Source organism: Lolium rigidum, chromosome 5, assembly GCF_022539505.1.
Source record: "Lolium rigidum isolate FL_2022 chromosome 5, APGP_CSIRO_Lrig_0.1, whole genome shotgun sequence".
NCBI lineage: Eukaryota > Viridiplantae > Streptophyta > Magnoliopsida > Poales > Poaceae > Lolium > Lolium rigidum.
Genome location: NC_061512.1, coordinates 165,637,773 through 165,648,831, shown reverse-complemented (window position 1 = coordinate 165,648,831; position 11,059 = coordinate 165,637,773). Strand labels below are relative to the sequence as shown.

General features: G+C 40.0%; 1 protein-coding gene across 1 annotated transcript; it reads right to left on the bottom strand.

Annotated features, from left to right (window-relative positions):
• Nucleotides 1-564: 564 nt before the first annotated feature.
• On the bottom strand, nt 565-9,432 carry LOC124651575 (mediator of RNA polymerase II transcription subunit 25-like). Its single transcript, XM_047190634.1, has 15 exons — nt 9,201-9,432; nt 8,866-8,887; nt 8,697-8,760; nt 8,423-8,553; nt 7,455-7,664; nt 7,288-7,353; nt 6,432-6,642; nt 5,742-5,788; nt 4,935-5,666; nt 3,518-3,571; nt 2,308-2,336; nt 1,861-1,929; nt 1,650-1,734; nt 1,435-1,521; nt 565-1,352 (listed from the first exon to the last, which is right to left on the bottom strand). The coding sequence occupies exons 1-15, from the start codon at nt 9,311-9,313 to the stop codon at nt 837-839; spliced, it is 2,436 nt and encodes an 811-aa protein (XP_047046590.1). The 5' UTR covers nt 9,314-9,432; the 3' UTR covers nt 565-836.
• Between the last annotated feature and the right edge of the window lie 1,627 nt (nt 9,433-11,059).

Here is an 11,059-nt window from a genome sequence, read left to right as displayed (position 1 = left end):
CGAAGGAAGTCCAGGGAGGAAGACACCAAGGAGCCACCACTCGTCGTGGCACTACCCATGTGCTGCTGACCCGTCGCTCTCTCTATTACTCTTTCTTCCTTCACCAGCACGGTACCCGTGATGGGTTGTAAACTTGTGATCACGCTTGACACCACCTTTGTGTTAACCCCTTTCACGAATTCGAATTACAGCCACGGATTTGTCTCTAGATTCAATACAAGTTCAGAAAGGGGATGGGATAACAGAAGAAGGAGATACAGAATAAGAGCCGGCCGTACGTCCTGATCCAACTGGATGGGCTGCACGGTGGTGCTACAGGTTCTTAAGTAGTGGCTTCACTTGGTCCATAGTGGCCCGCTGACGCGCGAGTTGGGCTTCAGGGTTCGATGCGGCCTGGTTGACATCGATGCTTCATTCAAGCCGTTGTTCGTATGCCATATTGTAGTACCTGCATCTCCGGTTCTGAACTGTTAGCAAAAAGGATGTATCCAACTCCAAAGAGGCGGCACACAGGCATAAACAATGTACCAGTTATAAATACTGGCATCAAAGCACAAGTGCACAGAAGATAATAAGTTCACACAGCCGCAATGCCCCCAACATCATGATCATCATCACATACATCAGCTACAGGCTAGACATCAGCAGTAAGCAAACGCCCTACATGACTCTTTACATAAAGATAAAACCACCACACAATAGTTGGGTGTGCGAAACTAAAGAGGAGTTCGGTGATCAGTCTTTGTATGACAGACCGGTAACACCCAGAGCCGCATCGACCTGCAGGGTGAGACTTGAGAGTTGGCTTAGACAATATTCTGATAGCATGAGATATTTCAAGATAGGTAGCCTCCCCCAGACATGTTGCCAGGGCCCTGCGGCGCGATCTTTCCTTGCATCATCTGCTGCACTGCCCGACCATGCCCTTGCATGAACTGCTGCTGCCCCATCCCTGTGCCCACCATCTGAGGCTGCTGTTGGAGTTGCTGCTGCTGCTGCAGTTGTTGAGGCTGCTGCTGCTGCTGGAGTTGTTGAGGCTGCTGTTGCTGCTGCTGCTGCTGCATTTGCTGCATTTGTTGCTGCTGCAGCTGTTGCTGCTGTTGAATTTGATGCTGCTGCAGCTGTTGTTGTTGCTGCTGCTGCTGCTGTTGCATCTGCTGCATCTGCTGCTGTTGCAACTGCTGCATCTGCTGCTGCTGAATTTGTTGGCCTTGCGGCTGCATTTGCATGTGCTGCTGTTGTAGTTGCTGATGCTGTAGTTGTTGTAGCTGGTGCTGCTGCTGTTGTAGCTGCTGCTGTTGCTGCATCGGTGGCTGCTGAGTAGAGACCTGTGGTTTGAATACCACCATATCCTGGGGGAAACACGGCAGAAAATTGTGTTGATGAAAACAGAGAGATAAATAGTGTTAATATTTCTATTAGTTGTCAACATACCCCTGGGAACAGCATTCCAATGAGGCGCCCAGCTTTATCAGACACTGACAGCAGTAAAGTTTGTGAAGGTAGCTGAATCACCGCACACTGAAATAAGAAAACCACTTGAACATTTAAATAAATAAGTAAATGTATGAAATGATGGTTGACGAAAAAAAGTTCAAAATGAGATCATAAATATTCTAATAGGCGAAAACATGCAGTAAGTCACTGACCAGTTTCTTCTCTTGTAGTTGTCCAAGGAACCCATGCTGATTTAATGTCCGGAATACTAGAAAGTCTGCCTTGCCAACATACTGCCTGTAGAATTACATGATCAAACAACAAAAGTTTAGCAGGAAAGATATTATGAACATCACATTATTAGATAATGTAGTCATGGGACGGTTTGAACAATGAAAAGAATGGGCTAGTTGGAAGACAAACTTGTTGTTCATATGCTCCTGGGCTATAAGGCGCACGATCTGCATTGTTTCTGGCCAGTCTGATGCAAGTCTGCATACAGAAAATACAGCTTCAGTTTCTATAGGTAGACTGACAATATAATCTTTAAACTGTATAAAACACAACTTAAGGAGAAAAAGTAAGAACACATTTTATATATTGGTACTAATTTGCTGCGCAATCATATAGCTGCTCTAAGATGTGTGCAGACAAGTTCCCGGAAAGTACAGGATGTGTATTACAGGTGGAATGGTAGTATAATGAGAATGAATTTCACGAGGAGGGTGCTTGTTCCATCCATGCTATGGACTAAAAAATAATTTTCTGCCAAAACTATTCCTTTTCAAGATGACAACAGCAGCTAGCTATAAAATATTCCAATCTCAATCATCACAAAATATGAACTATAGTGAAAATTTATAAACTCACGTGTCGGACGCTGTCCCACTCCTGTAACCCTGCAAGACATATGCTAACGTGAGAAATGTAATAATATTAACATGGTTTATGCAGATAAATATGATGTAAAATGAACAGTTAGAGGAATAGAAAATTTACATAACGCAGTCCAACACTGTAAAAATAGGTTTCAGATTTGAAGGTGTACATTAAAACCATGTAACATTGTTTATGTGTCATACTTCACCAACTTTTATCAGGTTTAGAAAAACAAATGTATGCTAAACAGTGTTTCTCTGGACCAAGTTAACACGAGGATTAATAAAGTAAGAATTTTAATGTGGATGAAGTTGGTGCTCATTGCAAAGTTAAGGTTTTGGAACATTGAACATTTTTTCTACTCCCTCCAGCCCGAATTACTTGACGTGTCCCATTCACAAGATGTCAGCCTCTAGTGCTCCATCCACGACAATTAACTGGGGCTGGAGGGAGTATTAAAATCTCTTTGAAGCCATCTTCATATGTCTTGGATATATTTTCCTCAACTGGAGATGTTATAGTTTCATATCTTGTAGATCCTAGGAAACATTTGTTTGCATTTTTTCAATTTCGATCCTATGGATATATATTTTCCTCAACTAGAGATGTTATAGTTTCATATCTTGTAGATCCTAGGAAACATTTGTTTGCATTTTTTCAATTTCGATCTTCATATGTCTTGGATATATTTTACTCAACTAGAGATGTTATAGTTTCATATCTTGTAGATCCTAGGAAACATTTGTTTGCATTTTTTCAATTTCGATCCTATGGATGAATGCCTATATCTTGATTACTAATGCACATAATCCACACTGGAGTTCTCTGCTGCTCTTTACATTACGAACAGTTTGTTTAACTCCAAGCATTGAGCTTCCTACAGTCTCAATAATAGAGAACACTCTAAATAGCTAGTGTCATGAATGATCAAATTACATGCGATTAATGAACCACCGGTGGACAGTCAGACAGTCTCAAGAAAAGAGAACATTCTGAAGAGGTATTATTGTCATGAATGATCAAATTATTACATATGCGCTAATGAACAACGCAGTCCAAGCAGAAAGTAAGGGGGAAAATATAACTCCATTTGGACACATGGATTGTCAACTGTCTTTTCCATTTAAAAACACGATAGATGAAATGAGAGGAAAATAATGTCGCTGTATCAGGAGTGTCAGTTCAACAAATAGAAACTTACTTCAAGTTTACAAATAAATACAGGTTGTCCTTGCCTTTGCCCAGACAAAGTTCCCTGAAATATGAATAGAAAGACATCATGTACTGTACACCAGGCAAACACGCCAGAGACGACATGAAGATGAATAGAAGTTAACAATACAAACTAAACCTGACATGGTGCTACTAAAGTGTTATCATGAAAAAAAATTAAATAAGCACTTGCCCCTCTAGAGTTAAAGGGGAAAACAATCCTGGCCATCCATCACCAAGAATAGTTTCAGCAATAAGAAAGGGAAGTATGACATGTTACTAGGTTATATCCAAAAAGGGAAGTCTTCAATGACTCGATGCATTTTTCTAGATTTGATGATGCCAGCGTGCATAGCATATAAATTTACATGATTATAGAAATGCATATTTCAATTTCACATGTAACACACTTGCTTCAAGAGTTGATACTTAAAGTACACCAGGAAAAGTAAATATACTCGCAGAGAATTCACTCCCTTTCCAGTTTAGAGATCACGACATAGGGCCCAAACATCATAGATATACACGAATGTAGGATAATGAAATTCAGAAGGTACATGTGCATCACATGACCCACATGGGAGGAAAATCCGTGTCCAATGAAAACTCCATAATCAATTGCAAATAAAAACAATAAACATAATATTTTTTCTTTAAATATAACATAATAATCTCAATACATGGAGGGGGAAGGAAGAGCATTATGAACTAGTCTTAGGTTGTCCATCATAGAATTGGCATATAGCGAAGAACGAGCAGTCAAGCACTCAGTAGCGGCATTTTTGGAAGAAAATGGTTCCAGTTTAATTTCTCAAAGAACAAACATTGTTACTAGAATATCAATTGCGAGTGGCATATCTCAAAATTGGTAGTTAAGAGTGGCATATAAGTAAACCTCCGTAGAGTATATGACCCCATGTGAACAATATAAGAGAGATCTAGAGATTATCTGTCTAGTTCTCTGCTTGTAATTCTAATTCATAAAGCATAAATGTTTACTTTTTTGCTAAAGTAACTTCAAGGTACATTCAATAACAGCCCTACAACCTGATAGTTACTCACTAACCATTTACCAATATTTAAAACATTGCATTACATTTAGCATACTCCCTCCTTTCCACAATGTAGTGCATATAAGTATTTTCAAAAGTCAAACGATGTAATCTTTGACCAAGTTTATTGAGAAAATTATCTATATCTACAGCAATACCAAATGTATACCATATGAAAGTACACATAATGATGAATCTAATGGCATTTATTTGATATTGTAGATGTTTCCTACATACTTGGTCAAACTTTACATCGTTTGACTTCTGAGTTCTGAAAATACTTATATGCACTACATTTTGGCAAGGAGGGAGTACTATCATAAGGAGTATAAAAGACAAAGCTTGAATCTGTACCTCCCAAATTTTGACATACTTGGACGGTTGCTGCCCATTAGGATTCTGCGGCATAGGCATATTCATAGCAGAATTGTTGTTCACACTAAGAGAATTCACTCCTGCCTGTTGGGCCATCCCTGGTGTTGGCATCATTGCAGGCGTAGAAGACATACTACTTACTATATTTTGGTTCGTACCAATTCCACTTTGTCCTGATTGTGCACCATGAGAACCAGTCATCAGACCACCTTGTGCCATAGGAGGCATGTTGTTTTGAATGTTAGCCAAAGAAGATGATACAGCAACATTTGAGATGCCAGATACAGTAGAAGTGTTCGATCCAAAAGACCCAAGTTGAGCACCAATTGGTTGTACTGTTCCAGACATAGAAGATATGACAGGAGGAGTTGATGTCATGCCACTAGATATCATGTTTGCCATGTGCACTTGTATAGGTGTTGCACCCATGTTAGTTCCCATTGAGGTAACTCCTGGTAAAGAATTCCGATGCTGTGACAGAGTGTTTAAGATGCTGCCATTTGCTGGGCCACCAGGCCGAACTTGTTGCTGAATAGGGTTTATTAAAGGCTTATGCTCTTGCATAATTTCATTTGCAACATTTGTTTCTTGCGAAATAATTGATGGTGAAGAACTTTGCATTGTTGTCACCCCTTGTGAAGTAACATTTGAAATGGGTGTCATATGGGAAAATGGAGGTGCAGAAACCATTGCTGGTATAGTTGTTGGTTCCTGTAAATGCAAATAGTTAAGATACGAGTGGAAGGCATATATATACAGAAAATAATAGTATATTTTTAAGCCTACCACTTTAACATTTGCAGTCGGTTGCCGGCCAATTAGCGATCCATTCACTGGAGATATTAATAATATTAGTCATCATGATTTGGTGGGGCGACAATGACATGATATGCGCAGAAGCAAAGAACAAAATGCAACATAACATGGGGCCTTAGTTATCATAACTGGAGCTTGTAAAGAAAATCAGAAATACTCCACCCAAATTGAATACATAGGTAAACATAGTTAAAATTACGGTGCATAACAACATTGACTACAAGAGCTAAAACCCAGCATTTTGGAATGTGAGCTTGCGAAATTTACTTCACTAAACAAACAAGGACTACATCAACACTAATATACATGGAAACACCACGTACATTTAAAGCAAGAGGTGTTTATCAATGTATTTTTTTTATTTGTGAATCCCAACCCAAAGGTTTATGTCCAGAGTGCATTTACACTTCAGCCTAAAGTTCATTTTCCACCAAATTGCAGCATTGTTGAACCAACTTCACACTAATCTAGGACGAACACATATTAACTATTTTTAAAAGTTTTCTCGCTGTCCCTTCTGTTGAAACAGCATAGCAATAGCACAATCCACAAAGGTTTTTTGTGTTTTCTCGAAAATAGCAGGTTTTGTCCAAATAGGGGTCAGAACCCAAGGCTAAAAAATCTCACAGTGAAGCTAAGTATAGTTAGAACTTGTTCAACCTGAGGAATTGGCATTCAAAGTTGGTCCTGGCACAGTAGCTGCAGGCGCAATGTCCATTTTTGTAATGGTGTGGTTCGGGACCAGGTTTCCCGGTAAAGAATGGCTTAGAGCGGTCCGAGCCTCCATGAAACTCTCAGACAACAAAACAAGGAAATGTGGATTTTTTGCATGATCAACCGATGGATCAGAAGCTTGAGGATTCCTCTTTCCCTGCAATAAATATGAAGAATATCAGTACTCAGTGCCCATTCCTAAAGATAACAAACTGCTCATCATTTTGCCTAACATTTAAGTTCCTAGATAACAAAGGTCAGCTTAAAATCATTCAAGTTAGTGATGCCTAACATGATTAAAGTGGGGAAATATGGAGATCATGGAAAGGCATTGCCTTGAAATTTCCCCTGGTCTGCTAAATACTCTTTATCTATTCCTAAATATTTGAACTCCCAAAACATCTTATATTTAGTCTTATATTTAGGAACGGAGGTAGTGATTTAATGAAATTGACGTGGGTGGATTTTTATCTTTGTAACCTACAACAAAGGTTATGTGGAACAACACTTGAAGCGTTTTTAATTTGCAAACTATGACTAAGAAGGGGAAGTTTAAGACCATACACAGTTAGAAGAACATATATAGTAGACTGGCACAAGCTATTGGGCGAGCTACTATGGAAAGTACAATTTCACATGGTCATGTTTATTCAAGTTTTTTTCTGATCAGGTCAAAATCAAGAAGTATAATACTATCAGCTAGAATAGTGAATCAACGAAGGTATCATAAAATGGTAATAGCATATGAGTGGAAGCTTCAAAGAATTTATTTAAGATTGACAAAACAACAAATGATGATTACCGCATTGTATAGTGCCTTCAGGGTTGGAAGCTGTTTAGGAGATACTACCGACAACGATACAGAGCACTGCATCCATAATATTAATTAGATCCAACCAAGTGCTGCTTAGCAGTTCATCAAATACAGGAAATCAATAATATGCAAAGCTAGTAGTGTTTGTACAGCACCTGAGCAAATGAGGCCGCAACAGCCTCAGCATCAGCAAGACACGATTCCTTTGATGCTTCATTGTTCTTTTTTTGATCACTACTTTGAACATAAGGACGATAGACAGGTGTAGAGAGCGGATAAGGATTACTCGCAGCAACAAGTATGCAATGCTTTTGTATTTCATGGTTTTGATTATTCTGGCTGTTACTCGAACTGCCTTGAAGTATCTAGTTAAATAGATTAAAAAAACAAATCAGTGTGATGGCCATAAATGTGGTAACAACAACAAAGCAAAAAAAAAATAGATAAGTGATAGTTAACATAGTATATTTTGAAAAGAATTTGTACGTCTGACTCATGGATGAAGGTTTGAAGAAAAACATAGTAAGATGCCATCAGTTTGTAGAAAATGGCAAACACCGCTCCAGGGACTTAAAAATACTAACAAGGGTACAAACATAGAAATTAAACTGAACCTCTGATCTACTGATTGTACTCCATTCTTGTATCTGGGTAACATGCCAGTTTCCCAAACAAGTTTGACGGTACAGAAGAGAAATTACTGCTCTGCCTATTATGTAAGTTCAACTGTCCAGGGGTAAACCATCGCCATAACGGGGATTTCAATCAAGTGGTTGAATGTGGTCTCACCCAAAACATGGCTTTGTGCAATAAAAAATAGAAGTGAATATGGCCCATATTCGAAACCATCAGCCACAAGGAGTTCTAGAAGCATGAACTATTTGTCAAACTAAAACTCTCTAGTAATAGAAAACTTCCTTTACCAATTGACAGGAAATGTCCTGCAAAAATGGGCTCAGCTAAAGAAACTTTAGGTGAAACAATATTTGTTTTGTGCAGGTCATTATAATTATTTGTTCAACTACGAAACTATGTACAGTACTGAGGTTTTAGAACGAACTATGCGAGCAGGTACGATAAAGCAAACGCTAGAGAATGTTATGTTTTGAGAAGAAGTCAATACCATCAGTGCTTCGGAAAGACCTTCGCAGATAGCAGCTTCACTGAAGCCTCCGCCACTAAATGATATTCCCGATAACCATGACAGAAAAGCGTCCATATCTTTTGTCCAACCACTGCGTTGCACAACAAAAGCTGCATTGCAACAGGAGCACATTTTTCATAAGTTACCTACCTGATATTACAGACCTAAACATGGAACTTTGTGATGAATGAATGAACCATGACACACAAAAAATGATTAGGGCATGGAGGATAAGAGGATATCGAAATCATACCGCTGTAAGGCCCATGGGTGTGGAAGACGACCAATGCGAGCTCAGGCGGTACCGCCGCAAGCTTCTGCGGAGATCATCAGGAATTAAGTTATAGTTTGACAGGATTCAAGGAATGATATGTACCAATCGAGAATTAAGGCCACACGTGATTAATCGGGAGGGGAGTTACCTGATCAGCTGAACAAAAACTCCTGCAAAATTTCAAAAAAAAATCATGTATTAGTGATATACTGGAAATATTTTCCTTTAAATACGATTATTGAACAGGATAAAATCTGACGGTGGTTCTCCTCACATACACTCCATCTCTACCCAAGTCAGGAGTAAAAAAAAACTCCATCTCAACCTAATCCCACCTCTACTACGCAGTTTGGACAAAAAAAAAAAACTAATCGGGGGTCACGAAAAAAGAGCTCGAGTTCCCCACCAGCTAGTTCAACCCCCACAAACACACCGAAATCCCACAGCGGAACCCTAGAAACAGGAAGCCATCGCGGGACGTACCGGACGATCTTCTCGACGTACTCGGCCGCAATGGCGGGCCAGTAGGGCCCCAGCGCCGCCGTCCCCTCCACGGCCACCACCAGCTGCCTCTCCGGAGCCATAACCTCCACCATCGCCCCCCGCCCGCCTCCTCCACGGATCCCCTAGGTCTCGCCCTCGCGAATCCGCTCGAATTTCTCTCCCCCCTCGCTGCTGAACGAGGGTTTTCTGTTTGGTGTGCGGAGAAGGAGAGGACGCCGGACTCGGGGTCAAGAAAGCAAACGGGTTTGTTTGGTTTTTTTATTTACGATGAAGACCCAGAACCAAAAGTCCGCTGAGTCCCTTTGTGTCTCTGGCTGGTGGGGCCTCGAGGGTTTTCTTCACTGTGCCGAGAGAGAGGCTGCCGTAGAGAGAGGGGTAAAGGGAAAATATTTGGCAATTTCGTCAACTTTTTCTCCAGACTTTCGTGCAAGTACTATCGGTGTGGTTTAACTTTTCCAAAATATATTACTCCGTATATGTTTTCTCTTTGATGAAAATAGCAGATTTGAGCTGTCGTACCAATTTTTTGGAAATGTGTCATTGAAAACGATTAGGTAGAAAGTCAGATGCTTGGTTGGAACGATTAAACAGGAAACTAATTGTGATGCTATAGATATGCACAATTTAATTGCGGAATTGAATAGCTATATGGTGTGATATAATAAAGCATGCGGCGAAAAAAGATGACATGAGCATGTACAGCCCAACACGCAATTTCTCAGCATTTGGCACGTGGTCAGTTATACCGTCCAGATTCATGACTCCATCTTCTAGAAGTGGACCACAAATGAAGAATGCTCCTCGATTACTCCGTCCAGTGGGCTCCCACCAAAAGTTTGCCGCATCCAAAGTTTGGGAGGCCTCCTCTCAGCCCAAGTGCAAGTTCTCTGGTTGATTATTGCTTCTTGACAGATCCTCGTGTCTGATAGGCTTGCCACTAGAGGATGGCCATAGGACCCGATTTACCAGCTATATATGCCTCAATGCCATGAGTGTGCCACTCACCTCTACAAGGACCGCCCCTTCATCGTTTTTTTAACCAATAACAGAGCAAGCACGACATAATTCCCAATATTCTTTTTAAGGAATAGACTACCAGTTTTTTTTAACCAAGGTATTATCAATCCACCTACAAGGATTGTTTAGCATAGGAGGCATAGAGATCTCCTGATGGCTATCACCCTATGGTTTAGTCACAATAGCAATTTCCCACATGGTGCATGTGATGGTGGAGAGAATACCCTGCACCCTAAACACCCTAAGAGTGGTTCAATATTATAGGCCCATTTGTTTTGGAAATACACATTCTCCCAAAACAGCTGCCATCTCCAAAGCTTTGAAAGTACAGTAACTTTACATAAATATTTAGCCTGCTGTGCATAAACACTTCATAATTTTACCATAGGTTTTACCTCGACAAAAATTAGGATGCTCTCTGCGCCAAAACTTTCTGCTAGCATGTTATTTCTGCTACTAACTCTTAACATTTCATTTGCAAATCTCTGTACTCATGTACTTCTTCGAAATTCCAAGACCTTTGTTTCTTATATACAGTTCAGATTTATAGATATTGTGTGGAAGAGAGTTTACTATATTACCCTTAATCGACAATATAGTTTTCCTTTCCTTTTGTTGGTTGCAGAGCTTTTGAAGATGTGTACAAATAGTTCTCTGCACCAACTTTTAGCTTTGAATTGTGGTCTTTCACCATGCAATATATGGCCCAACAGATAGAAAGAGCACACATCGATTTTATTTCAATTAGTGCACACCGGTTACAACTGAACATCAAACCACATAGTACAACACAACCCACTAATTAAACTAAAACCTCTTCA